The following is a 27,640-nucleotide window of genomic DNA, read 5'->3' as shown; positions in this document are numbered from 1 at the left end:
GTTGACAGCTTTCTCGATGACTTTGGCCGGAAATGGAAGAAGCGAGATGGGGCGGTAATTTTTGAGTTCGGTGGGGTCTGCTGTGGGTTTTTTCAGGAGGGCAGTGAGTTCAGCGTGTTTCCAGTCTTCTGGGAAGGTAGCGGAGTTGAAGGAGCAGTTGATGACGTCTCGGAGGTGCGGTGCTATGACGGAGTCTGCTTTGTTGAAGACGTGGTGAGGGCATGGGTCTGTGGGGGATCCTGAGTGGATGGAATTCATCAGGCGGATGGTGTCCTCAGTGGAGATTGGGTTCCAGGCGTTAAGGGTGTTCACGGGGGGAAGGTGTACAGCAGATGGTGGGGTGGGTTGGTTTCCGGGTTGGTTGTCAAAGCTGTTGTGGATGTCTGCAATCTTGTTGTGGAAAAATGAGGCTAGGGAGTCGCAGAGGGTTTGAGAGGGGGTGATGTCGTTGGAGTTGGCCGAGGGATTGGAGAATTCCTTGACGATGTTGAAAAGTTCCTTGCTGTTGTGGGCGTTGTTGTCAAGTCGATCCTTGAATGCTGTTTTCTTGGCTTTTCGGATTAGTTGGTGGTGAGTACGGGTGGCGTTTTTGAAGGCGTCCTTGGTGCTGGTGGTAGGGTCTTTTTTCCAGGCCTTTTCGAGGGAGCGGCAGAGTTTCTTGGATTTCTTAAGCTCATCGTTGAACCATGAGGCCTTCTTGTTGCCGGGTTTGTTTTGACGTTTTTTCAGTGGAGCTAAGGTATCAGCGGTGTTGGATAGCCATAGGGTGAGGTTGGCGGCGGCTTCGTTAACGTTAGAAGAGAGGGCTGGGGTGTTTTGAAGGAGTAATGCGGAGATTTGGTCCGTGGTGATTTTGTTCCAGTTTCTTTGCAGAGTTGGTTGGAGGTGGTTGGTGGGTTTGGGCTTGTTGTAGGTGAAGTGGACGCAGCTGTGGTCAGTCCAGATGAGATCCGTAGTGTGGCTGAAGGAGACATGATTGCTGGAGGTGAAGATGGGGTCGAGTGTGTGACCTGCGATGTGGGTGGGGGAAGTGACCAGTTGTTTAAGTCCGAGGTTGGCGAGGTTGTCCACGAGGGTGGCGGTGTTGTGGTCGTTGATCTTTTCGAGGTGAAAGTTTAGGTCTCCCAGAAGGATGTATTCTTTGGAGGGGAGCGCGTGTGGGGTGATGAAGTCCGTGATGTCTTCACTGAATTTTGCGCGGGGTCCTGGTGGCCTGTAGAGGAGTGTGCCTCTGAGTGTGGTCTTGGGGTCGGTGTGGATCTGGAAGTGAAGGTGTTCGGAGTTGGCGAGGTTGGCGTCGGAGCTGGTTGAGATGCGGATGGATTTCTTATGGACGATGGCGATTCCTCCTCCTGTGTGGCTGGTACGGTCTTTGCGAGTGATCTTATAGTCTTCAGGGATGGCAATGGTGATGTCTGGTGCGGAGGAAGCGTTCATCCATGTTTCCGTAAGGAAGGCGATGTCCGGAGAAGTGGTGTCTAGTAGATTCCATAGGTCGATGGCGTGCCTGTGGACCGATCGGGTGTTGAGCAAGATGCATTGTAGGTGGTTGGGGTCGGGTATCTGTGGTGTGGTCGTAGTGGAGATGTTGTTGGTGCCGCTGAATTTGCAGGAGAAGCAGGAGAAAGGACCGTGAGTTTGTCCAGGGGCAGCTTGGACGCAGTTGGGGGCGCGACCGGGGTTAAGGGCTAGGAGGGAGGCGGCATCGTAGGTAATGCGGGGGGGCTGGGCAGCGCGAGGGGCAGGGGGTCTGGCGCTGGGCGCGGTCCAGGCGCGGACGGGCGTAGACGGGCTTACCTTTGGCGCACCTTCGGCGCGGGTTGGGCGCGGACGCTGCGCGTGAACGCTGCGCGCGGGAACAACTGTCATATATGGATAGTGGAGGGGGAGGGGCGAGGGCGGCTCAGCTGGGAGGCGTGGCGGGCTCAAGGGAACAACAACAACAGTAACAGAGCCAAAATGGAGGGGAGGGCAGAGCAGGGCGCCGATAGCACACGATGTCAATTACACAATGCAGGAAAGTAATGGAGCGACCGAGCAAGCATCCGGTGAAGCAGTGACCAGGCGGTGGGAAATGATAATGATTTCTGGCGCTGTTTAAATAAATAATTAAATGCTCACACGCTCTAAAATCTTTTCGCTATGCAAATATAAAGTACCGCAACTCTGAAACGCTGAAACGCTATGGCGCTATTACAATCAATGAATCACTCAGCTTTGTAGCACAATACCGCCTTTCAGCAGCAAGCAGGCAGGGGAGCGACCACTCGAGGCAGGAGCAAGGAGTGGATCACGGAGCACAAAGGTCAGAGGGCGCTCTATATTGTTAGTGGGAGGGCGGCTCAGCTGGGAGGCGTGGCGGGCTCAAGGGAACAACAACAACAGTAACAGAGCCAAAATGGAGGGGAGGGCAGAGCAGGGCGCCGATAGCACACGATGTCAATTACACAATGCAGGAAAGTAATGGAGCGACCGAGCAAGCATCCGGTGAAGCAGTGACCAGGCGGTGGGAAATGATAATGATTCCTGGCGCTGTTTAAATAAATAATTAAATGCTCACACGCTCTAAAATCTTTTCGCTATGCAAATATAAAGTACCGCAACTCTGAAACGCTGAAACGCTATGGCGCTATTACAATCAATGAATCACTCAGCTTTGTAGCACAATACCGCCTTTCAGCAGCAAGCAGGCAGGGGAGCGACCACTCGAGGCAGGAGCAAGGAGTGGATCACACATGAGCAATGGCTTATGTTCACACATGAGCAATGGCTTATGTTCTGAAATCGTCTGGGCCTTATACCTCATATGCACAGTGCATTCTTCCAGTCCAGGGGAACACACCTGTCTATCCAGTAGGACATGTAAGCCATGCACCACCGAATAGTAGGAGTACTTCCTCCTCCCCACAGTTCTACAACGCCATCTGTCATCCAAGCCCCAATGATACAGCCAGTCTCCTAAGTCCATGGCAGTCTGCACACTTGGTAAGTCGACCAGCGGTGGCACCAACCTGTCCAGGTCTGTGTCTTGCACACTATTATAGTTCCCTGCCATGGCCATCGATCTAAGCATGTCTAGGGACAGCACCGGGGCCAGAGACTCTAAAAACTGACTTTGTCCCATGTTCGGGCGCAGATGCTCCTCACTGTCAATTGCAGGCCATCAAGTCTCCCCAGCACAAGGGCATACCTGCCCTCCTTTTGAATGTTGACCCCCAGCTGCTCGAATTGTGTCCACGGTCGTACCCATGTCAGGGCCCATCTGGGAAAGGAGGAGTAGCCTGTAGCATATATTTGGCCCCTCCAGCATCTTTGCAATATTGGTATTTCCCCATCTGTCAGGCGTGTCTCCTGCAGGAGGGCCATGTCCACAACCCTGCGATTCAGGAGCACCAATATCTTATAACTTATACTGGTCAAGGCTATCCTCGGCACATTCCATATGAAGAAAGTGTGTCTACTCTCACCCTGTGTCATCTGCATGGATTCTCATGCAGGGGTGCAGGGTGCGCTGCCATGGTGGGCTGCGAGATGTATCTCACATCATCCTTCCCTACCCGCCTAGTGTATGTGCCCTTATCAGAAAAGCACATATTACTACAACAACTGGACTAAATCAGCAGAAAAACAACAACTGCTTTCCCTAACTCCCTCTCCCCATGTCGGAGTGGCAATGGCCATCTGTCCAATTGACTCATGTAGAGTAATCACCGCAAACCAAACCCCTGCTTCATCTTGGCAGGGGTGAGGATATTCTGGGATATGGAAGCCAACAGACAGTGCAGAGGAGCCGCACCACCTCCAGTCCCTCACTGTAAGAGCGCAGTAGGAAATAGCATTTCGACCCACCGGGTCCATCACAGTTTATCATGTCCAGGACTGTGTTGAGATGCAGTGTCTTCTTGCGCCCCGTACATTGCCTCCCAATGTTGCTCAGTGCTGCCCTATTGCATCATAACTTATCACCTTTCCAAGAGCAGTACCTTCCTCTCTCCAACACTGCTTCCAGGTCATTCGCCATCCTCAGTGTGACCAATGGGCCTGGACCTTGTATTCGTCGGATCTCCACCACGTTTTCCCTTCTGAAGTTGAATGTGTCGCACAGTCACAGGAGGAGGATCGCTCCGGAGCAGCAAAATAATTCACAGTTTCCAACACTGCCACCTGTTCCAGTTCAACTTGGGTCCGGGAGCGTCTCCTTATTGTCCCCTCTGCTCTCCTCCACTGCCTTTTTTCATTTCAAGTTTGGTGGCTTCCTCCAATCCCCAGCATCAGCACCTGCCTTATACTTCTCCAGCCAGTCCCATACGCTGGCGGGGTCATAAGAAACCAAACCGCGGTTGTTCACTAGCACCTTTAAGCGGGCGGTGACCATTCTCCCGGAGTTCCTTCTTTACTGGCATGTACAAGGAACCTTGCTGTTGGATTGCACCAGTGTAGCCTGGGAACACAGTTACGGAGGCACTGTTGCCATGGAAGCGGGCAGTCATGCGGGCCTGCTGCAGGATGTGGTCTCTGTCGTAGTAGTGGAACAGCCTTGCCACTACCAGGCAGGGGGTGAGGGGTATGGTGGGGGAGAGGGAGTGTCGCACCAGCACCTTGTGCACCATTTCCAGGGCGAAGAGTGATGATAGGCCCTGTGGAGCCACCTTCCAGGATAGCCAGCCCTCCAGGTAGGTAACCATGTCCTTTCCCTCCATTTGTTCTGGTAGACCTATCACACGGATGTTGTTGCTGTGGCTTCACCCCACCGTGTCCTCTGCTCTGCAGTGTAAAGTCTCCACACCGTTAGGCATCACGGTCATCTGCCTCTGCAGGGTGGACACAGTCGGGCCCAGTTCTTTCAGGGACCCTTCACTACGTTTCACTCGGTCTGTCAGTTTGCAGTGTTCATCGCACAGGTGGCTAAGGTCCAGGGAGACCTGGTCTATCTTATGTTCTAGGACTTTCCGGGAAGAGTTACCCATGGAGAGGATCTGGTCAAAATTGTCAGCAGATACAGCGTCCTTGCCCCTGTCAGCAGGCGTCATTGACCCTTCCGATGCCACCATTTGTCTGGGTGTCGCTAACTTCCTGTTACTGCTTGCATACGTTAGGGTGTGCCTCGCGGCCTGTGAGCAGTCCATGTCCAACTCTCATGGATCACATATTCATAGTGGAAATTATTGTACAATGGGCATGCAGCACCCCCCCCCCCCCCCCCGAAGACGTTTTTCTGTGGCCAGCTTGCGTTGCACAATGTACTCTGACAGCGGCAGTGGGCACTCGATTGTATCCTCAGCATGGGCTCCAACTGGGCTCTCTGCGGTTGCCTGCAGCCTGCAAACCCCAGCTAAGTGGTCACTTGCCACACTCAGCGCATGCATGTCTCAGAGGCCCAGTGTGGTACTTTCAGGGACATTCAGCCCCTGAGGTACAGCCATGTGAAGGTCGTCTTCCAGGCCAGCGCATGGGATGAGCAGGGAAAGCAGTCCTCACCTCCTGTGGGGGTCACCGCTGCTCTGCCTGGAGTTGCAGCTGGCATCTCACTATGGAGGCCATGCTCTCCGGTTCCTGTCACCTCTATCAGTAGTCCAAGCCACCAAGGACCCGCGGCAAGCAGGGCACACTCCCGCGCTTAGATGTGTAAGTCAGGCCCAGTCACTGGCACGTGCCAGCTCCTCACACCCGGTTTCAGTTCACAGGTTCAGCTGCCAGCCCTAAAGGCCCTGTCAGGACATGTGGCACGCTTTCACCACAGTCTCCACCCTGGTGAGTCCACGCTCTGAGCCACGGGTGCCATCTTGGCTCCTGGCACCGGGGCAACGAACGCAGCTCCGAGCACCCTTCGTCTGTGTTGGGCTCTAGTTGATGGTACTCCAGTGATTGCACTTGTGTATCAGGTCTGTCGGGCTGGTAATTCCCCATGCAGTTCCCAGTGGGGTCAGGATGGTGTGGGATCAGAGGTGGGCGGTGGAGCTCCTAAAAGAGTGCGACCATCTTTGTGCGTGGTTAGCCTCGCTCCAGTAAAGTTGGTAAAAAAAAGAGCCACACATTGCACCTCATGCCTGAGCACAGCGAAAGAGCAAGTACCTCTCTGATGATTTGGTGGTGGAGTTCTTACCCTGTTTGTTGTTGAAACCCCCAGTAAGTTATCTTAATCGGGTCCTCAGACTAATGGGAGGGGGGGAAGAAGCAGGGCATAGTTTGTAAAAACAAAAAAAAAACAAGAAGTGCAGGGGTCCAAAGTATGTCTTATGGGCCTGTAAACCAGGGGTGCCAAATGCTGTGCCACCAAATACCAAGTCAGCCTCGTTTTGATTCCACTTTATTCTGATTTCTTCCACCACCCTACTCTTCCTGTCTCAGTCCCTCTCTTGCCTGTTATTTTTCACATCTGCCTTTTCCATTTCTCTGTGTTTTCCTTTCTCTTCCCCCCGCTTTCTCCTTTTTTTGCCTTTCTCTCTTGTGGTGGATCAAGGCCTCATTATGATAAATAAGCCCAGGTCCCCAAAAACCAGTGCTGGTGCATACCCCTGGCCAGTGCTTTAAATGGGCCGGTACTCACCGATACTGAGTACCGGCACTTCTCATTTTTATCGCTCTGAGTACCGGCACTTCTCTGCTGCCAAGGAGAGTACCGGTACTCATCAAAGGGAGGCTCATTGTTGCTAGTGCTCACAAGCACGAACAAGGCTGTCTGACAGCCAAAGCGCCTCTAGCCCAAGCTGAACAACCTCTAAACAAATCAGCAGGGCTCATTTGCATAATATCAAATGTTCACCACCACCTGTGTTTGACAGAGCAGGGTCCATTCAGGCCCTGTGCTGTCAATCACATTCACACCATGGTGTATTTGTGCACACACTCGAATCCAGGCATCCCGCTAACAGCAGCAAGTAAGAAAGACGCGGGAGATAAGGAGTGTAAAATGACCTTTATCCCACCTGAGTCTTTTGTGTGAGTGTCTGTCTGCTTGTGTCTGGGTGTTTGCCTGCTTGTGCGCACATGCTTGTGTTTGTGTGAGAAAAGCGAGTGAAAGAGGGAGAGAATCCAGACACTAGGGAGGTATTTTAAATGATATTATTGGAATGCTTTGTCTGAGCATTGCTGCTTGTTTCTGTTAGTGCGCACTCAAGAATATATAAGTAAATCGGCCACAAAGTAGAAGTGTCTTATATGTCTTGTCCTTAGCCCCGCCCCTAGCCCTGCCCACTTGCTACACTCATAGCTCATTTTAAGAGTACCTGCACTTATTTTTTCCCATTAAAGCACTGCCCCTGGCACAAATTAAGCACTCTGGAAGAGTAAGCAAAACAGGTCAATCTCTGGTGGGTTTTGAGCAACGTTGTGCCCTGTTAGGTGCGGCACCCACCATAAGGTCCATGTGTTCATGAGGTCCACAGGTTAAAGGGGAATGGATTGATGATCCATCGAGAGGGTTCTGCTCAAAGTAAGTGAATTGAAGATGTGCTTTCATTTGGCAACTTTTATTCTCTATAACATTTTGTATAGATCATCTCTTCCAAGCTGCTAACATAGCTTTCGGTCAACCAATGGCTGAAAACCCTTTTGAATAATCATGTAATTGTTGGTCTGATACACATGCCTCCTGGGGGATTCACAAAGTCACCCTAAGTTAGACCCAACAAAATGGTTCAAAAGTACAGAGTTGGTGTATTCCAAAGGCCTCCTGACTCTCAGTGTCCACAGACAATGCTGGTCACGAGGAAGACCATCTCTTTGCCTTATTCAGAATGGAAGAGCAGTCACCATCCGCTCATAGACCACCTGTACGCTAAAAGTGAATACATTGCGACCCTTTGGTAGCGTTGTATCTAGGTACCAGTGAAAAATGCACAAGTCTAGAACAACAATCTTGAAGTTGCTCCTTGTATTGAGGCTGCTGCCGATGGTGCCTTGAAGTAGATGCTGATTTAAGACAGGGTACAATGCTTTCTGCAGGGCTATCAGGAAATTCCGCTTGGCCTCCAGGCAATGCTTTCTGTTTTCCACACCTGGATAGCCCTTGGAGTGATATGTGTGTGTTACAAACACTAATAACATAACACCAACCATTTATATTCAAGTGGGGTATTCTTTCCTTAGGAAAGACTCTTCTTGGTTTCTCCCCAAATGAGTCAGGTACAGCAAACATCTCAACATCTCGAGAAGAAGTAGCCAATGGGGGTGTTATGCATAAGCACTCAATTAGATTAGGACAAGAGAGAATCTCTGTGTGAGCACTAGTAGTTATAGGCCTCAATGACAACTCGCTTCCTAACCAGTATTGTTAGACCTTGCAAGCACAGTGGAGCGGCTCCATTATTATGCATGTTAATCACCTAGATGTTACCATTTGCAAAGCCGGGAACAGTTAGGTATGTGATAGAGTCAGGCATGGAACTGCTGTGTCTGACTTGTGGCAATAAGGCCTCTTCCTTGACAGCAGTACAATATACTCCTGAAAAAGCATCATGTGGCCCCATTTGAAAACGCTTTTTGGGGACGTTCCCCTTCCTCACTGAACCTTATTCTAAAAAAAAAAAAAAAAAATCTCACTTTTTGAGTTCACAGTGAACCAGGTGTATTTTAATTTGGGATAAATTATGCCTGTGTGTGAGCAGATGGTCAATACCAATGATATGTCCCAGCCGGGGAACAACCTTTACAACGCAACTTTTACAACGCACTACCATTACAACGCATTTTTTACAACGCATAATCCATTACAACGCATGATATTACAACGCAGGATACTACAACGCATTTTTAAAAACTACCTTTACAACGCATTCCATTACAACGCATACTACCATTACAACGCATACCATTACAACGCATAATATTACATTATACTTTCCAACACTTACACTACTGATGCACCCCCTGGAGTTAGAATAGTAATTTTTACCCCTATACTATCCAACACTTACACTACTGATGCACCCCCTGGAGTTAGAATAGTAATTTTTACCCCTATACTATCCAACACTTACACTACTGATGCACCCCCTGGAGTTAGAATAGTAATTTTTACCCCTATACTATCCAACACTTACCCTACTGATGCACCCCCTGGAGTTAGAATAGTAATTTTTACCCCTATACTATCCAACACTTACCCTACTGATGCACCCCCTGGAGTTAGAATAGTAATTTTTACCCCTATACTATCCAACACTTACCCTACTGATGCACCCCCTGGAGTTAGAATAGTAATTTTTACCCCTATACTATCCAACACTTACCCTACTGATGCACCCCCTGGAGTTAGAATAGTAATTTTTACCCCTATACTATCCAACACTTTCCCTACTGTTGCACCCCCTGGAGTTAGAATAGTAATTTTTACCCCTACACTATCCAACACTTACCCTACTGTTGCACCCCCTGGAGTTAGAATAGTAATTTTTACCCCTACACTATCCAACACTTACCCTACTGTTGCACCCCCTGGAGTTAGAATAGTAATTTTTACCCCTACACTATCCAACACTTACCCTACTGTTGCACCCCCTGGAGTTAGAATAGTAATTTTTACCCCTACACTATCCAACACTTACCCTACTGTTGCACCCCCTGGAGTTAGAATAGTAATTTTTACCCCTATACTATCTAATACTTACCTTAAATGTAATTTAATATTATGCGTTGTAATGGTATGCGTTGTAAAGGTAGTATGCGTTGTAATGGTAGTGCGTTGTAAAGGTATTTTTTAAAAATGCGTTGTAGTGTCATGCGTTGTAATGTCATGCGTTGTAATGGATTATGCGTTGTAAAAAATGCGTTGTAAGTGCATGCGTTGTAATAGTGTGCGTTGTAACGTCATACATCCGTCCCAGCCATTTTGGACCCTTAATCTGAGATTGGGCTAAAGTACATGTTTTTGGCTTCATTCATATTTGACAAAGTAATTTTTTGACATGGGCCTACTTTCTACCTTCTTCGCCACGCACGCCGTCATTTCTAATGGTGCAGGGGGAATGAATTTAGATTTTAATTGCTACTCAAAAGAAATGTACATTTTGAGCATAGTGGTAAACAATCCAACTGTGTGGTAAGGGAGCATGTTCGAAGATCTGGTGTAAATTTATGCTTTTTTAAATTCAAAATGAGTAAAATAAAACTTCATGGAAAATCAGACATAAATCTGTAATGAGATTCTTCTGGTATTGAAATGTGTTTCCAATTAGGTCTTTAGAGTGAAATGTATTTGACTTGATGGATCTCTGGAAAGTCACAACAGGAAATTGGTAATATGTTGACTAAAAGGGAAAGACTAAGATCATTTGAAGGACTGCTTCCCTAAATAAGGATCTCTTGATTGCTAGGAGTGAAGCTGGTGGTGGTTTCTCAACTACATTTGTTCAGGTCTCATGAAAATGTAGTAACACAGAGTAGGCTGTGAGATTGGCCAGTTCTGTTCAATAAGGAGCATCTCTGATTAGTTCTTAGAGTCTATGGTGATAGATAAACATTGAGTTTAAATTATGGCCTTCAATGGCAAGAAAGCAACGAAAAAAACAATCTATAGGAATAAAAGCTGGCACTGCCAAGCCACTTACTGGATGTACTGATTGACACTCTCTGCTGGCTGCTTGAACAGACCTTCAAACTCATCTCGAGCCCACTAGAAGAGAAACACAGAAAGAGAACATGATATGAGGATCAAGAGTTAGGGCTAACTTCACAAATATGCTGCAGCACATGTAACCACCTTAGAAGTAGAATGACTGCAGCTACTTTAACACACTCAAGTGTCTGGCTAGTGGCAAGAAAAAGGATAAAATACCTACTTGTTTTACCCTATATGAGTTGACTTAGCGAAAGTACAAGGGGGCGTAAGTAAAATTCTAATTACGCAATAAGTATCTGTTCGTAGCGGGAAGTGCTGTAGATTCACCAGCTCTTCATACTCCCTGCTATCTAGTGTTAGGCTTGAACATGTGCAAGTTTCTTTTCTTCAAAGAAGACTTTCGAGCCAGGAGATGTGATGTGACTCCTGCCCTGGTCCACAATGCACATGGGCACCGACTACATATTAGATTTTTTCATACTGCGGGTGATAATGTATATAGAGTGACAATTGAGTGTAGTGTGGTGCACCATGTGCATGATGCAGTGTTAAGTGGGTAATGCTAGACGAGATCTGCAATCATCAAAAGCTTCCTGGTAAGAGATTGGGCAAGTAACATTTTCAGTTTGTAGCATGTGTGGCTGTAGATACACATGCGCTGCAAAGACTGTAATGCAGTGCCTTCCATAAGCGGTGGCTAACAAGTAGATGATGGCGATGTCTGAAGCAAAGTTTTTAAAACTGGCAGGCTAAAATGTCCACATAGTAGTGTTTAGTAAATGTGAGTGGGTTTGACCAGCTGGTCACTTTGCAGATATCACCTGGCAGAATGTTCCCGAAGACCAGGATTTCCCCTTTCTTACAAGTGGATTGTGGCATGGGGAGTACAGGTGAGGCTCTTGTAGCCTTGTGGTGGCAAGTTTGGATACACTTTTTTTTTTTTTTGCAGAGTTTTTTATGGCGCGAACTTGACCCGAATCCGAATCAGGTATCAGAGCGCTTTACATAGCACCAGTTACATTACATGAGGACACATATTCTTTTTTTGTTAGGCACGGGGAGATTTAGTGATTTGCTCAGAATCACAGGATGTTCAGCGTCATTACCGAGACTCAAACCCAGTTCCCCAGGTCCGAGGTCGAGCACCCTAGCCGTTAATTCCATCTTGCTGTGCCTGCCTTAGAAATGTGATGACCCTTGCAAGGATTCACGAAGGCTACAAAGACCTGATCAGAATGCGTAAAGGCTTGGTTTTGTCAATGTAGTACATAAGAGCTCTTTTGAAATCTACTATGTGTACAGCTCTTTCCACTGCTGAATCCAAGTTGTGAAAAGAAGCCTGGGAGCTCTATGGTCTGATTAAGGTGAAATCACCTTTGGTTGAAATTCGGTATTGATCCTAAGACAACTCTATCTTTGTGAAGCTGAATGAATGGTTCTCAAAGGGTGAGTACTAGCAGCTCATTAATGCACCAGAGTGACGTTATGGTCACTATGAAGGCTACTGTCCAAGAAAATTACTGTTGGGGACATGAATGTAAAGGTTCAAAGGGTGGCCTCATATGCCGCATGAGGATTATATTTTCATACCACATGGGGGAAGGAGTTAATTGAGGAGTATAACCCTTTTAAGACCCTCCAAGAAAGCCTTGACTACTGGAATTTTAAGAGTTAAATGTTCCCTGTTGTGCATGTAAGCTGCTCCTGTAGCGAGGTGTAGGTATATTGATTTGTAGGCAAGGACAAATTTCTGCAGACGTAAAATATAGCAGACGATGTCCTGGAGTTTAGCCATCAGGGGGGGTCTATTTTTTGGGGGGAAGGCACTTATGGACAAACCTTTTCCACTTTAATCACAACAGGTTCACATGGTGGGCCTACACAACGTCTGCAGAACAGTCATACACTCCTGGTGGAGGTTTAGATACCCAAACTCTAGGACTGCAGATGTCAGATAGTTAGGTTGAGCTGTTTGAGTTCTGCGTGTCTGATGTGGCCTTGTCTCTGGGTGAGAAGATCCAACCTGAGCAGAAGCTTCTCATTGGTGGTAATGGAAATTTCCAGGAGCATGAAGCACCAGAGCGGTCTGGCTCACGTGGGGGCCACCAGGATGAGGGTCAAGGACAATTGCATCATCTTCCTCCCTATGTGTGGGAGGAGTGGGAGAGGAGAACATAGGCAAAGATCTGTGACCAGTTCAAGCATAGTGCATTGCACATGGACTGAGACAAGGGTACCGGGGGGGGGGGGGGGGAGTGCCCCAATGCTGGAAGTACCTGTGTAGAACCTACGGCTGAAATTCCCACTTGTGGACTTGCTGGTGAATCCAGATGAGTAGGTTCGCAAAGTCGCTGCCCACCCCTGGATGAAGTTTCGCTGAGAGTTAAATGTCGTGGTGGATCACCAAATCTCCTGTGCTATTGCTGAAAGCTGGTGGAGTGCATACCGTTCTGTTTCTGCAAGTAATAAATGGCCAACATTGTGTCTGTTTTGATGAGGACTAAATTCCCCAGAATGACCTCGAAGAAGGCTTTGAAGGCTAACACAGAGCCAGTAGTTTGAGGTAATTGATGTGGCAGCCCCAGTGTTGAAATGCCCATACCTAATGCACACTCATGACCCAATAGGTGCTCCCCAACCTGTGAGGGAGGTGTCTATGGTAATGGTCATTTGCATCAGTGGGTAAGTAAAAGGCCTGCCCTGCAACAAGTGGTTGCTGTTCCACCAATGCAGACAGCAGTGAGTGTAGGCCTGCTAACACAAAATCTTCCCATTGACCCTATGTTTGTGACTACTGCCTCGCGAGGCACTCTTGTAAAAAGGGGCATGTGGAACCTAGCATGCGGTATGATGAAACTGCGAAAAAAAAGCCATCGTCCTGAGAAGCTGCATCATGGCTCTGACCATGATCTGATATTTTAACTGAAAAAGAGGCAGCAGCTGCGGAATGCCAGTGCATTCTTGTCATTTAGGTAGGCTTTCCCCGTCAATTCAAAACAATGTAGGAGTGCCTTCTCATTTAATAATCACTCATAATCATGTCCATTTGATTGTGGGAAGTTGAATGGGAAGACACTCCTAAGCTGTTTTGAATAGACATGCAATGGGGAATCAAGGGTCTATACGCCGTTAGAGTGAACACCCACCATAGAGAAGGGATTTTAAAGGGCAGGCAGAGAGTGCTAGACCCTTAAACGCTGTGCAGGATTCCCCTGTCAACCCTGTTCCACACAGCTCCCAGTAAAGGTTGGATCTGTTGGAGGTGCGACTTGGTAGCACTTATGGTTAATCTCAAGCTGTGAAGCGTGGAAATCATTGCTTGAGTGTGTGCTAGGCATTGCGGTCTGAAGCCGTACTTGATCAACCAATCATCAAGATTAGGGAAGACGTGAATGCCCACTCTTTCGCAGATGGGTGGCCACCACCGCTAGACACGTTATGAACACAACTGATGTAACGGTGGCCCTTAAAAGAAGTACTTTGAACTGCTAGTGATGTCCTCTTACCACAAAACAAAGGTGCAGGTGGTGTATGGGCATATGGAAGTAGGCTTCTTTGAGGTCAAGTGCCATCATGTCTTGTCAGAGCAGAAGAATGGTGTCCTGCAAAGTTATCATATGGAATTTTTCTGACAGGATGTATCTGTTGAGAGGCCTGAGGCGAGGTTCAGGATAGGCCTGAGGGAGCTTGTCTTTTTGGGGACGAGAAAGTAAAGAGTACACTCTTTTCCCCAGATGGAGTATCACCTGTACCTCTTCCTCGAGATAGCCTCTGCTGAGGATGTGACTGTGGTGTGGAATGTCGGTGGGGCTGTGAGAAGTTGGAGACAGTAGCTGTGTTGAATCACTGCTAGAACCCACTGATCTGATCTGATTTTTCTCCAAGTGAGAAAGGAAATCTTGTGTACTCCCCGCACCAGTGTCATGTGAGCAGGGTGGAAGGTAGGGAGGTCACTGCTTAGAGGTGTAAACTTCATTACTGGACCCACCTTTGCTCTTCCCCCTGTTGGTTCCCTTGTACGCATTCCTGGTTTATCCTCGCCTGTCTGCTGGTTGAAAGTGTACTGCTGTCTTTTATATGGCTGCTGCAGGTCTGGATATGTAGCTTTGGCCCCACCTCTGGGCAGCCGTTTATGAAAAGTGTCTCTCACAGCTGGAGTTTGTAGGGACCCTATAGACTTGGCAATCTGCGTGTCCGTATTTATCTTTTCCACTGTCTTTTTTTATAATTTTCAAAGAGATTCTGCCCATTGACCAACAAGAGGTTGAGGAGATGCTGATAAACTTTGGGTTTGAACCAGAAGAAGAGAAGCGAGGAGTGTCTCCTGATGACACTAAAGTTAATGCCCAGCGCTGGACTGGGAACACAAATGAGCCCTGGCAATACAGATGGACCGGCCCCGGGGGATGGGGAGGGGAGTGGGAGGGGGGAAGGGTGCTAGTGAGAAGCAATGCTGCCGCTTTAGCACTGCTGCCGGCCACTTTAGCACTGCTGCCGCTTTTCTTACAGAGGGGCGATATTGCAGAATATCGCCCCTCTGTAAGAAAAGCGGCAGCAGTGCTAAAGTGGCCGGCAGCAGTGCTAAAGCGGCAGCATTGCTTCTCACTAGCACCCTTCCCCCCTCCCACTCCCCTCCCCATCCCCCGGGGCCGGTCCAGCTGTATTGCCAGGGCTCATTTGTGTTCCCAGTCCAGCACTGGGCATTAACTTTAGTGTCATCAGGAGACACTCCTCGCTTCTCTTCTTCTGGTTCAAACCCAAAGTTTATCAGCATCTCCTCAACCTCTTGTTGGTCAATGGGCAGAATCTCTTTGAAAACTATAAAAAAGACAGTGGAAAAGATAAATACGGACACACAGATTGCTAGGTCTATAGGTTCCCTACAAACTCCAGTTGCGAGAGACACTTTTCATAAACGGCTGCCCAGAGGTGGCACCCACAGATCAAAAACATGCCCCTATCGCTATGGCCAGTGCGGCCCTGTTATTGCCCCTGGCACCTGTGTCTGCAGAGTCAAGAGTGCAATGAAAATGAGGTCAAAATGTGTCTCAGGTGAAAGCCAGCAAAATTAAATATTGGGGTGCGGGAATAATCTAGACAACTGGAAAATGCATGCACTCTCAAACACAGAAGAGAAAGTCAACCCTACAGAAGGCAATGAATAAAAAGTAACCAAATGAGAGTAACAATAAATCCAGCCAATGATAAGCAATGGGTGGGCTGTAAGCCCCCTGTCATTTCAAAATAGGTGTTTAGCTAAATGACAGCTTGCACTGTCTGGTAGGCTTGACCTAAAAAAGGAAGCAGAGGAATTGGTGTCTATACTTCGACAGAGACATATACTGTGCTCATAAATGTCCAAAGAAACAACCCAGAGTAAGAAAGGAGTGCGTTTGTGAAAGGAATACACCACATTTCAGGATTACAAACATTCTGTAAAAAGTTTGTCATCATCATCATCGAAAACAGCATTTGACAACAAGGTTTTTCAGTGTAATTTTGGTAAAGCTTATATTAAAAAAACCATAAACAATCCAGCTATACAAAAGACAAGAAGACAGAGCAAGGGCTTTGGAATGGACTAACCCAGCTTCTGGACTTAAATCTCTCTCTACCTGTCATCCGGCTCTGTCTTGTGTCCAGCCAGCAAGAAGCACTGTTGTTTGGTCTTACAGATGCCCCACAATTTGTGATTACCGAGGGGACACTATGGCTCTTCATGTATAAACCAGATATTAGTTAGCATGACTGCAAAGTGGGTGCATATTCCCCTTTTTGCCAGGATCATTGTTTCCCCTGGCAGAGGACATGTGAAACTCAAGCCCCTTCCAGCAGACTCCTTTATAGAAATATCATATTCAGGGTCATCGGAGGAGGGAGCCATGGAAGTCATGTTTTAAGACATTTATAAGGACTACTGACATGAATTTAATGTGATGAAAGTGAGCACTTTGCTAAAACATTGCAGCTGGGACTGCAGGATCGATTGTGAATCCACACAGTCAGAAAAGAGAAACAAACCCCTGAAAGTGAGCATCACTAAGAAACTGTCCAGTTGGGTCCAACGTCAACACCAGCAAGATGCAGGTATTGATAATGGATCAGCACAGTCCATGGAAACACGCCTTCTGGCCAAATGCGATGGGTTGATCTCAGTACTTGGTTTCTGAGGTGAAGGTCCTTGGCGTCCATGTTTATAAGCAGATGCAGGTGGAAGATCAGGGGTTTCGTCAGATGAGGCTGGCGAGGAGGATCCTTCCAGATCTTCCCCAACATTAGCGAGCTCTGGTAATGGAGGCTCGGGCTCTTTCATGAATGAAGTACGGCACCAAACCAATTCTGGCACCTTTCTCCTGACAAGGTATGAATGATCTTTTCTAAGGATTGCCAACACGTTTGAAATGTGTTAAAGGAGTTCTCCAGTATTAGGGTGTCTTTCATAGATTCACATGCTTGAATATTCCCCGTCGTCGGAGTGGGAGTCCCACGGTAAATAAAATAGCAATATATATATATATATATATAGTAAAATATATACATAAGTAATCACATAATTAGCGTATATAGGTGTAAAACACACATAGTGTACCTATAAGAGAAAAACTCCATAGGAATACAATGGAGAGAGACAAAAGACCTTTGTAGTCTATCTCTGTCATTATGTAAGTCCGAACTCCAGCCAATCAGGCGTCAGCCCCTCTCTAGAACCTTCTCCTCAGAGCTTCTCACCTCAGATTTTCTACCGCACGTCGTGTGACAGGGAGTCTCCCTGAGCTCTGCTCAGTTTTTGTCAGTGAGGATGTCTTCTAGTAAGAAATCTTTGTTTAGACCATGTTCTTCATGTGGAAAGCTGCGTTTGTTCTCTGAGGACCCACACAGTAAGTGTATTTACTGTTTATACCCAGACCATGAGGTGGCAAAATGTAAATTTTGTAGAACTTTTTCTACAAAAACTCTAAAGGACAGAGAAGGCCGCCTGTTATTATGGCTACAGAGACTGAAGGACAAAGATAACCCACTCTCTGATGTGGAAAGTCTCTTTTCTGGTCGTTCTCAACCAGCCTCTAAGCGCAGTAGTGTGCAGGAGTTACCATCTCCTTTCCTGAAGAAAAAGAAGCTAGCTTTGCCTCTGACAACTGCCACTTCTGTGGTCTCACCTACTGCTTTGTCGCCTAAGGGACACTGTTCTCAGGCTGCTGAGGCGTCTACTTCCCATTCCTCAGGGAAAAAATTGTCAGCCTCGTCGACGATGCTCCCGACGACGAGATCTGCTGTTTCTACCTCGTCGACGGTGACCCTGACGACGACGTCAGCTGCTTCGTCGTCGACAAGCGTTCTGTCGACGTTATCCTCGTCGACGATTACCATCAGTTCTTCAAGGGCGGTGACTTCTGTTTTGCCCATTACTTCGACGTCGACGAAGAAGGTAAAGGTTCCGTCGATGAAGACTGTGTCGTCGACGAAGACGTCGTCGAGCTCGTCGACGCCCACTCCGTCGACGAAGAAAAAGAAGATCCCGTCGACGACACTGTCGACGGTGGTTCCGTCGACGAAAGCCTTGTCGACGATGACCTCGACGACGGCTCCGTCGGCAGCGGCCCCGTCGACGGTGGCTCCGTCGACGGTGGCCCCGTCGACGGCGGCTTCGTCGACGGCGAATCCGACGACGGCGATTTTGCTGCCACAGACTCCGTCGACGATAATTCCGTCGACCATCATTCCGTCGACGACGGCTCCATCGACGAGTACATCTCCACAGACATTCGTAAGGGTACGAATAAGCAGTGTTGCGTCTACCCAGAAAACAAGAAGGGAACAACTACCTCAGCTAGCTTCAGCGTCGGTTTCATCTTTAGCTGGAGTTTCTTGGACACCATTACCTCCTACTGTGGGCCCGGATAGCCAGGAACACAATATTCCTGTGGGAGATGCACAGCCTCCCTCACCATTATTCGCTACGGATTCGGATCAGGAGTCCGAGGGGTTACCGGAGTCTTTTGGAACGGCACAAAGTCCGTCCGACTTAGTTATTAAGTGCCAGGATGTCAGTAGTGAAGATGAAGATCCGGTTTACATACACCAGGCCCCTCCGAAGCATAAAACGGCGACTCTTCCTTTGTCGCTCATTACTAATCTCCAACGCATGTTGGACGACTACAACCAACGGTTCCCTCTATCCCCTCAACGTTCAGAGGTTCCGTCAACCCCGGTGATTCCAGCAATTATTCCACCGGTACCTATTGTAAATCCTGCTCCTCAGATGCCGCCTGTACCTCCAAGACAGGTTCCGGAAAGGTTGTTGCCTCATTATGAGCCTGTAGAGGAAGGCCCTCAGGACACAGAAGAGGGTGAAATCCCAGATGATGATGGGGATGTAGATGACAATGATGATGATATGGCGGAGTGGGACAATTACCAGGCACAAACACCATCCCCCTCACAGATAGTAACAGGGGATTCACCTCCAGTGGACATAGCCAATTTTCACCAACTGATGGAAAGGGCATCACACCGTTTTAAGTTAACAACGGAGCGTAGGGAGGAAGATTGCTTCCTTTATGATTTCAAGAATCAACCTTACAAACAGACTCATGCTATTCCCATAGTTGAGTTTATTTGGGAAGAAGGCAAGAAATTAATGCAGACACCGAATACCTTGCCAGCACAGGTGCCTCGATTAGAAAAGAAATATAAGGCACCAATAGGAACCCCAGCATGCCTCACGGGTCAGGCTAAACCTGAGTCTGTCGTTACGCAGGCAGCGCAACGTAAGGCGAAAAATCCGGCATCTTCTATCACCTCACCTCCGGATCGTGACGGACGTCGGATGGATGCCATAGGGCGTAAATTCTCTTCTATGGCCTCTACTGTGGTTAGAGCAGCTAATGCCTTGGCCATCCTGGGACGATATGACAGACAAGTATGGGCTGATATTTCAGATGTGGTTCAGGAGTTGCCAGAGCCATCTAAGGTGGAGGCAAGGAAGTTGCTCCAAGAGGGAGAAGCGGCATCGGCGGAAATAATCGATTGTGCAGTAGACATCGCCTGCATGGGATTCCGTCAGCTTGCCGGAGCGGCTGTTCTGTGTAGGCAAGGATGGTTAAAATCAACATCCTTTCGTCAGGAGGTTCAGTCCATGATCCTTAACATGGCATATGACGGTGAGTCATTATTTGGGAGCCACGTCGATGAAGCTCTACAGTCCATAAAGAAGGATACTGAGACAGCTAGATCGTTAGGAAACCTTCAATTTCAGAGGAGTAATTTTCGTGGTGCACGCGGACGCGGACGCGGCACCTCCTCAAGTTTTCGAAGAGACAATAAACAATACAAACCTTACAATCAAGGGTCCAACCGTTACTCTTATGGCCAGCAACAGCAAACATCACGACAGCAAACCTCCAAGTCATATAGAGGAAAATCCTCATACAGAGGAACCGCATCAAAGAGACAGTGACTCTTACCAGACGGACAAGGTTGGAGGTCGAATCTCTCTGTTCTTTTCCCAATGGTCCTCCATCTCAAAGGACCGTTGGGTTTTGGACATTGTGAAAAAGGGACACGCCTTGGAATTCACCAAATTCCCTCCTCCCACTCCACCCTCCGGACCGCCACCAGCTCACATGAAAGAACTGTTGCATCAAGTTCGACTTTTAAGGCAAAAAGGAGCTATAGAACTGGTACCAGTGTCTCAGAAGGGAAAAGGTTTTTATTCCCGGTTCTTTTTGATCACAAAGAAAAACGGAGAATGGAGGCCCATCCTCGATCTAAGGGCACTAAACAAATATATAAAGAGCCAATCCTTCCGTATGATGACGCTAGTAGACATCTTGCGCTTACTCTTGCAGGAAGATTTTCTGGCGACGATAGATCTCCAGGATGCCTATTTTCATATCCCTATTTTACAGCGGCATCGAAAGTTCCTGCGTTTTCGAGTGGGTCAACACGATTACCAATTCAAAGTGTTACCCTTTGGCCTGCGCTCGGCCCCTCGAGTGTTCACGAAGGTACTAGCTCCAGTAATAGCGTTTTTGCGACTCCAGGGAGTGCAAATATTTCCATACCTGGACGATTTTCTCCTGAAATCTCAGTCAAGCACTCACCTGCGACAACACACTCTTCTGTCCCAGAACGTGTTTCGCTCTTTAGGCCTGTCCGTAAATGCGGAAAAATCCCAACTTCATCCGTACCAACAAAGAGATTTTCTGGGTGCAACTCTGGAAACTGTGTCAGCAAAGGCATTCCTCTCCCAGGAGCGTCTAAAAAAGATGCTGCGACTGGTGGCTCTGATCAGATCAAAAGAGTCAGTTTCTGTGAGACTATTAAAATCATTTCTGGGGATGGCGTCATCATCCATTGCCTTGATCCCTCATTGCCGGCTGAGGACACGTCCTATCCAGGAAGCTCTGGATGCTCAGTGGCGTCAGGTAACGGGATCTTTCCACGACATGATATGTGTCACAGATCAAATGAAGTCAGCACTCGCATGGTGGGCAATTCCAGCCAACTTGACGGAAGGCATGTCCTTTCTGTCGCTACCACCGGACAGGACACTCACAACAGACGCCTCATTGGAAGGATGGGGCGCACATTTGGAGGATCTCTCTGTGAAGGGAAGATGGTCAACACATCAAAGATCTTGGCACATCAACAAGTTGGAGCTGATGGCGATTTTTCTGGCTCTAAAATCATTTCTACCTTTGCTCCAAGGAGAGTCAGTGCTAATACAGACAGACAACACAACCTGTATGCACTATGTCAACAAACAGGGCGGAACAAAATCCCCAAGTCTCTCCAGGTTAGCTCAAAGAATTGGGGACTGGTCTCTCAGTCATCAGATCATGATTACGGCAGTACACCTGCCAGGAGTATCCAATGTCCTAGCGGATTCCCTGAGCAGGTCCTCCTCGTCGACCCACGAGTGGGAGTTACACCAACCCACTCTAGAGAGGATATTCCAACTATGGGGCCGTCCGCAACTCGATCTCTTTGCTACGCCGGAGAACCAGAAATGCCGAAATTACGCAAGCTGGCATCCCCACAAGGAATCACAAGGGAATGCCCTTTTGATAAACTGGTGCAATCTATTTGCGTACACCTTTCCTCCAATACCCCTCATACCTCGGGTTCTTTGGAAGATGAGGAGACAACCTTGCCACCTGATCCTAATAGCCCCGCGCTGGCCACGGCAAGCGTGGTTCTCAGAACTGCTCCTCCTGTCCCAATGCCAACCAATCCTCCTGCAACATCGGACGGATCTGCTCACAATGAGCGAAGGGAGAATTTGTCATCCAAATCCCTCCTCACTGAGCTTATCGGCCTGGAACCTGAACACCATGAGTTCGCCCACCTAGACATCGCGCAGGATTGTAGGGATATTTTGGCCCAGGCAAGAGCACCCTCTACAATCAGGACGTACAAGTTCAAATGGAAACGATTCTGCCATTGGTGTGCTGCTAACGGAGTCCATCCGATACATTCCACGGCAGAGCAATTGCTACCATTCTTCCTGCACCTAGCCAGTTCTGGACTGTCGCATGCAACCCTAAGGGTTTTTCTAGCAGCCATTTCCCGTTTCCGGCAAGATGGATCAAGTTCCCTTTGTTCCTCAAGAATAATCCGCCAATTCTTTAAAGGCTTATTCCGAAAATTTCCGCCAGTTCGGCGTCCTCCTCCGTTGTGGCACCTCAACGTTGTGTTAGCACAATTGATAAGACCTCCGTTCGAGCCCATTCACAAGGCCGACCTAAAATATCTCACTTGGAAAGTAGCCCTACTTCTGGCACTAACGTCTTCACGTCGTGTCAGTGACATCCATGCTTTTACCATCAAACCTCCGTTCCTGCAGTTCAAACCGGATGCTGTAGTGTTACGCACCAATCCATCATTTCTACCCAAGGTGCCTACTGACTTTCATATTAATGAGCCAGTAATATTAAAGACCTTTTTTGCCAATCCTCAGACACCTGCAGAACAAAGATTACATTCTTTGGACGTGAAGCGGTGTCTAAAGTTCTACATCAGTAAGACAGCTTCTTTCCGGAAATACGATCAACTTTTTATAGCATATGGACGCTGTCATAAAGGACGTCAGGTTACTAAACCAACAATTGCACGCTGGATCTCAGCAGCTATTGTCTTTTGTCACCAAAGGGCAAATAAGCCTCTGCAGTCTCCAGTGAGGGCACACTCCACCAGGGCAGTCTCATCATCTACTGCCTTATTTGCTGGAGTATCTTTGCAACACATCTGTAGAGCAGCTACGTGGTCGACCAGACACACGTTTACTAAGCACTACTGCTTGGCAACTTTAAGCGAGGAGGATGCTGCAGTGGGACAGACAGTGCTGTGCAATCTTTTTAAGTAAGGTGAGCCTCTTCCTCCCACCTCCATATTGTTTCCATTTATATGTATATTATGCATTTACAATGTTACAGTTGTTCGATACTGTTTTTATGCATAAGAAGATTGATTATCTTATATATATATTTTGAATCTATTTTGACATGGAAACAATGGTGTTTGTTACTGCTAGCTATTCTATATTCAAGCATGTGAATCTATGAAAGACACCCTAATACTGGAGAAGAACAATTGTTACTTACCTGTAAACAGGTGGTTCTCCAGTATTGGTGTCTTTCATAGATTCACATGCGACCCTCCCTCCACCCTTCAGAGGCTCTCTTCTCCTCATGCACTTTACAGTCACTCTTGTGCTACGAAAATCTGAGGTGAGAAGCTCTGAGGAGAAGGTTCTAGAGAGGAGCTGACGCCTGATTGGCTAGAGTTCGGACTTACATAATGACAGAGATAGACTACAAAGGTCTTTTGTCTTTTTCCATTGTATTCCTATGGAGTTTTTCTCTTATAGGTACACTATGTGTGTTTTACACCTATATACGCTAATTATGTGATTACTTATGTATATATTTTACTATATATATATATATATATTGCTATTTTATTTACCGTGGGACTCCCACTCCGACGACGGGGAATATTCAAGCATGTGAATCTATGAAAGACACCAATACTGGAGAACCACCTGTTTACAGGTAAGTAACAATTGTTCATTTCTATCATAGACTGAGGAGAAATGGAATTACACGATTGACAGAGCATGCGTTAATATGATTAAACTGGGAATAAAGAATAACAAATGTACCAGCATGCCTGGTGAAACTAGAGCTTGGTGAAACTAGAGCTGCATTAATAAACAACACAGTATTAAACCTAATTGACCAGTGTTAGGATATGGAGATGTGCTGACAGAATCGGTCATGGGAAACCTCAAAAAATCTTCATGAGGTTCAACTTGAGGACAGCCTACTAGCTGTGAGTTATCCCTGTGGCACTATGGAGAGAGGTCAGAGCTTTCACTGTTAATACTTCAGCACTCTGGATAGCTTTGGAGCTGTACATACATGTCTATTTACACACTTCTTTTGTAGTACATAAAATTGTACTACAGTAATACTCTCGTATTCACAAACCTACGGGCAGAGACCCCGGCTCTCTTATCCTCACTAATACTATGCCGACGTATACGTTTTTATAGTAAATCTGTGAGGAACCCGAGGAAGTGGCTGGAAAGTGAGTAATATTTACTAAATTAGAGGGGTTTAGGAATGAGGGGTTTTGGGAGAGGTAAGGAGGAGCACAAGGATGGACATGCTAAAACAAACACCAACCCACAAAAGAGTAACATCAGTGCTGTACACAAACTACACTTCTAAAGTTCCTGCAGCCAAAGGGTCACAACCTCACCTTGGAGTTTAGTGCAACACATGGCCACACACAAGTACAGAAGAAAATAAAGGAGGCAGGGACTTAATAGAACACCCCATAGGAAATAATGTAAAATTAACAAAATTATTTTGACTTTTAAATTAAATAGATGTGTGTGTGTGATTATTGTTTAAATGTTAGATCAAATTAAATATTTCATCATTTTAAAAATGAATATTAAACCTATATTTGAATGTAATTAAATTAAACATTTAAAATTGTAATTAAACATTGATTTAAATAAATTTGCAAATAACTTTAAATTAAATGTACTAAATATTACTTACATATTAAAATACTAGTGAGTTTTTTTTAATTTTAATTAAAAATAATATTTGCATATTAAATTAATATATTTTAAATATTTTATTACTCATAAATATTTATTTGGATGATGTAATATGCTGTAAAATTGTATTCATTCCAGGTTAATAATTATTTTAAATTAATTTATATTTTACATTGACATTTTTAAAATGTATTTAAAAATTATCTCCAGCCTGATGGCGGAAATTTCGGCCTAACAAGGAAAACATTAATTTTACATTTACATTACTAGATTCTGCCTTTTGTGGCTCCACAGACGAAATTCAGGAGTTGAGAGTTGGATAGGGACACTCACATGTAAATATATACTCAAACCGTGAATAACGAAAAAGTGTAGACTTTTACCACTAACTCGCGCCCGCCATGCACAACGTTGTCATTAATGATGTCATCTCAGATGTTGCACTGATGTTATCAATGGTGTAATAGAGCATGTCATGGGTGATGCAATATGTGAGGTAATCAGCAGTGCTTGGTGAGGTTGGTAATATTTGCATCTTGAATTAAATGGCAGTGTGCTGCTGGCCTACCTACCACAATCTATCTATACAAGTTTGACCTCCACTCCAGTAACGTAAAGCGGAACACCACATGACCTGCTAGTATTTCCTGGATGCCTGGAGCTGCATGATGCCTGGCTCTCCAATGCGAGGACTAAGCATGAGACTTTTTCTAAGGCTCTTTTGCTGCCTGCTCACCTACTAAGTGGGAGGGCTGCCTGAAAGAAGGCAGCCATCCCAAGGAGATGCTGCTCTCGAGAACCAAGGAGTATTCCAGATACCCTTCACCAAAAATGGTGGAAAGCTACGACAATGACAGCCACAAACCAAGGTGAATAGCCCACGGAGCAGTAATTCTACATGGCCGACATGCTTCCCTTCACCGACAAATGACTATTTGCAAAAGAGGGGCTTCCCATTCTTCATTCCAGCGCCTACTAATCTCTGTCAAGTATACAGTGAGCATGGGCCTGCCACTTTGGGTCTTGGAACTATATTCCCAAAGCCACACTAGGTGTCCCCATGATCCTAATAAGACTATGAAGAGGTCCAGCAGTACTTCAGCCTGAATACCTAATGGCCCTGAGTTTCTGAAATCAGATCATGATATACATTTTTAGAACTCTGGCCCATATGGACCAGGACTACAGATGCTGTGTTTGGCGCTGTAGCCGCTCCCAACATCGAAGAGAGAGACCTTCCTTGAATACTGAAACACTAACCCTGTGTAGCTAGCATTAAAGTGGCAAAAAACATTTGTACCGAACATTAAGGGTGTATCTTGTCCTAACTAGGGTTGTGCAAAGTTTCCTTTACTACGCTGTGATCTTTTTCGCGAAACTTAACAAGTTTCATAAAGGTTGCAGACTAAATTGACAAAAAAAGTCCAATTGCAACATGGAATTCACAGAAAACAATCTCTGGAACAACTCGTTTTTAGTGGGAGTAGTATCCTGCAAAAAGGGTTTTACTGTCACTGTCGGGGATGTTAGTGCATTAGCTGTTAGGTAGTTAGAGATAGAAGTTCAGTGTTAGGATGTAATTGAGCCACCCGTATACTGACAAGGGGCTGGTATAACACACCTAGCAAGCTGGTAGAGCAGAGTAGCGGGCTATACTGGTATAACGTTGAGATGTGTTCGCTCCGACTCAAGTGTGCAGGTAAGGGCAAGCAGCTGGTACCTCGTGTGTATACACTGGAAGCCGGTATGCTGGAAGAAAGGCTGTAAAAGTACCCATAATTAGCAATTGTGCTTAGCAGAGTGCTCTGGTATTCGGCAAGTAATCAAATCCAAGCTAAATGGGGTCTAGGTTATCAAGGGTACACCAATGGTATGTAGGGCATCAGTGTGAAGGTTTAAGAAACCAACTATGGTCAATGCTATCTAATATCTAAATGTAAAAGGAGTGCAATGGGCAGGCAGGAAGTGGGAGAGTGTGTTTGGGGAGGAAAGACGAGAGGGAAGAAAATTTGATTACGGGTTTTGGTTGCAGGGAAAAAGGAATGCAGTGAAGGTAGATAGGGGGTAAAAGAAGGATGTGCTGTGTTACCAGTCTTAGTTGGCTCCAGGATGCAGATTCATATGGTTTGACGGCACGAAGCTATGTCAGACTAATGGAGCCATGATAGGTGACATTAGCTAAGACGATGAACAGCATTCCCATTGAGCAACTGATCATAGCTGGGCCCTGGTACCAGAATTTTGTTTGGTGCTTGCAGAAAATGAATGGATCAGTATTGCCCAAGTTGAATAATGCTGGGCTGGCATTTCTCATATTTGTGACCCCTAAGTGGCCAAAATAACACATTAGCGAAGACTGGAGTGGTGTCAGGGTTGGGGGTGGGATCATGTTAGAAGTAGGAGTTAGTTTTAAAGATGGCGATGAGAGGTTTGGACAGCCCCAAATTGACGGATACGTAGGTAGGACAGAGCTGGAATTGCTGGAACATATTCCCATGGCCTGAAGGGAAGATCATGTTTAACTATGAAACCTTTGAATTAGAAGGAAGTTAAGAGAAGGTTTGGGCAAGGAATCAGGCTAGAATAATGGAACTAATCATACATTTTGTGTGCTAAGAAAAGTCTGGTCACCTAAGATGTTTGCAAGCTCCAGGCCAGGATGTATCTTCTTCATTTATTTGCAGATAGGCTAAATCTTCAAAAAGGAGAAGTGGGCTACTTAGTCCTTCCTGAGGGGGTATGAGGTCAGAGGGTACCAATTGCTCTTCATGGGTAACATAGGTTGGCAAGCAATTACAAGAGGTTTGATAAGGGGTAGGGACATCTGGCCTTTGGTTATGAATTAGGGGCTGTCACTTAAGAAGATGCTTGGGGTTGTAATGGGTGGGGTTAGAAAGAGGGTTTAGACTGGAGTCAGGGTGGAGTATTGTCAGGGTAGAAAATAGTGGGGTAGAAGATGAATTGTCAAAGGGCTTTGCAAATAGTACAGATGGTAATATAAAAAA

At 46.5% G+C, this 27,640-nt stretch overlaps 1 protein-coding gene across 2 annotated transcripts in view; it reads right to left on the bottom strand.

Annotated features, from left to right (window-relative positions):
- Positions 1-27,640, bottom strand: part of LOC146797862 (ubiquitin-like modifier-activating enzyme 1) — a 1,073,449-nt gene that overhangs the window by 658,139 nt on the left and 387,670 nt on the right. For both annotated transcript variants that reach the window (XM_085625059.1, XM_085625060.1), the window contains exon 16: positions 10,548-10,612. In XM_085625059.1, coding sequence (XP_085481185.1) covers positions 10,548-10,612 — 65 coding nt within the window. The remainder of the gene's footprint in view (positions 1-10,547; positions 10,613-27,640) is intronic.

This window comes from Triturus cristatus, chromosome 9, assembly GCF_964204655.1.
Source record: "Triturus cristatus chromosome 9, aTriCri1.1, whole genome shotgun sequence".
Lineage (NCBI taxonomy): Eukaryota > Metazoa > Chordata > Amphibia > Caudata > Salamandridae > Triturus > Triturus cristatus.
The sequence above is the reverse complement of the archived record's forward strand: the minus strand, read 5'-3'. Positions and strand labels throughout refer to the sequence as shown.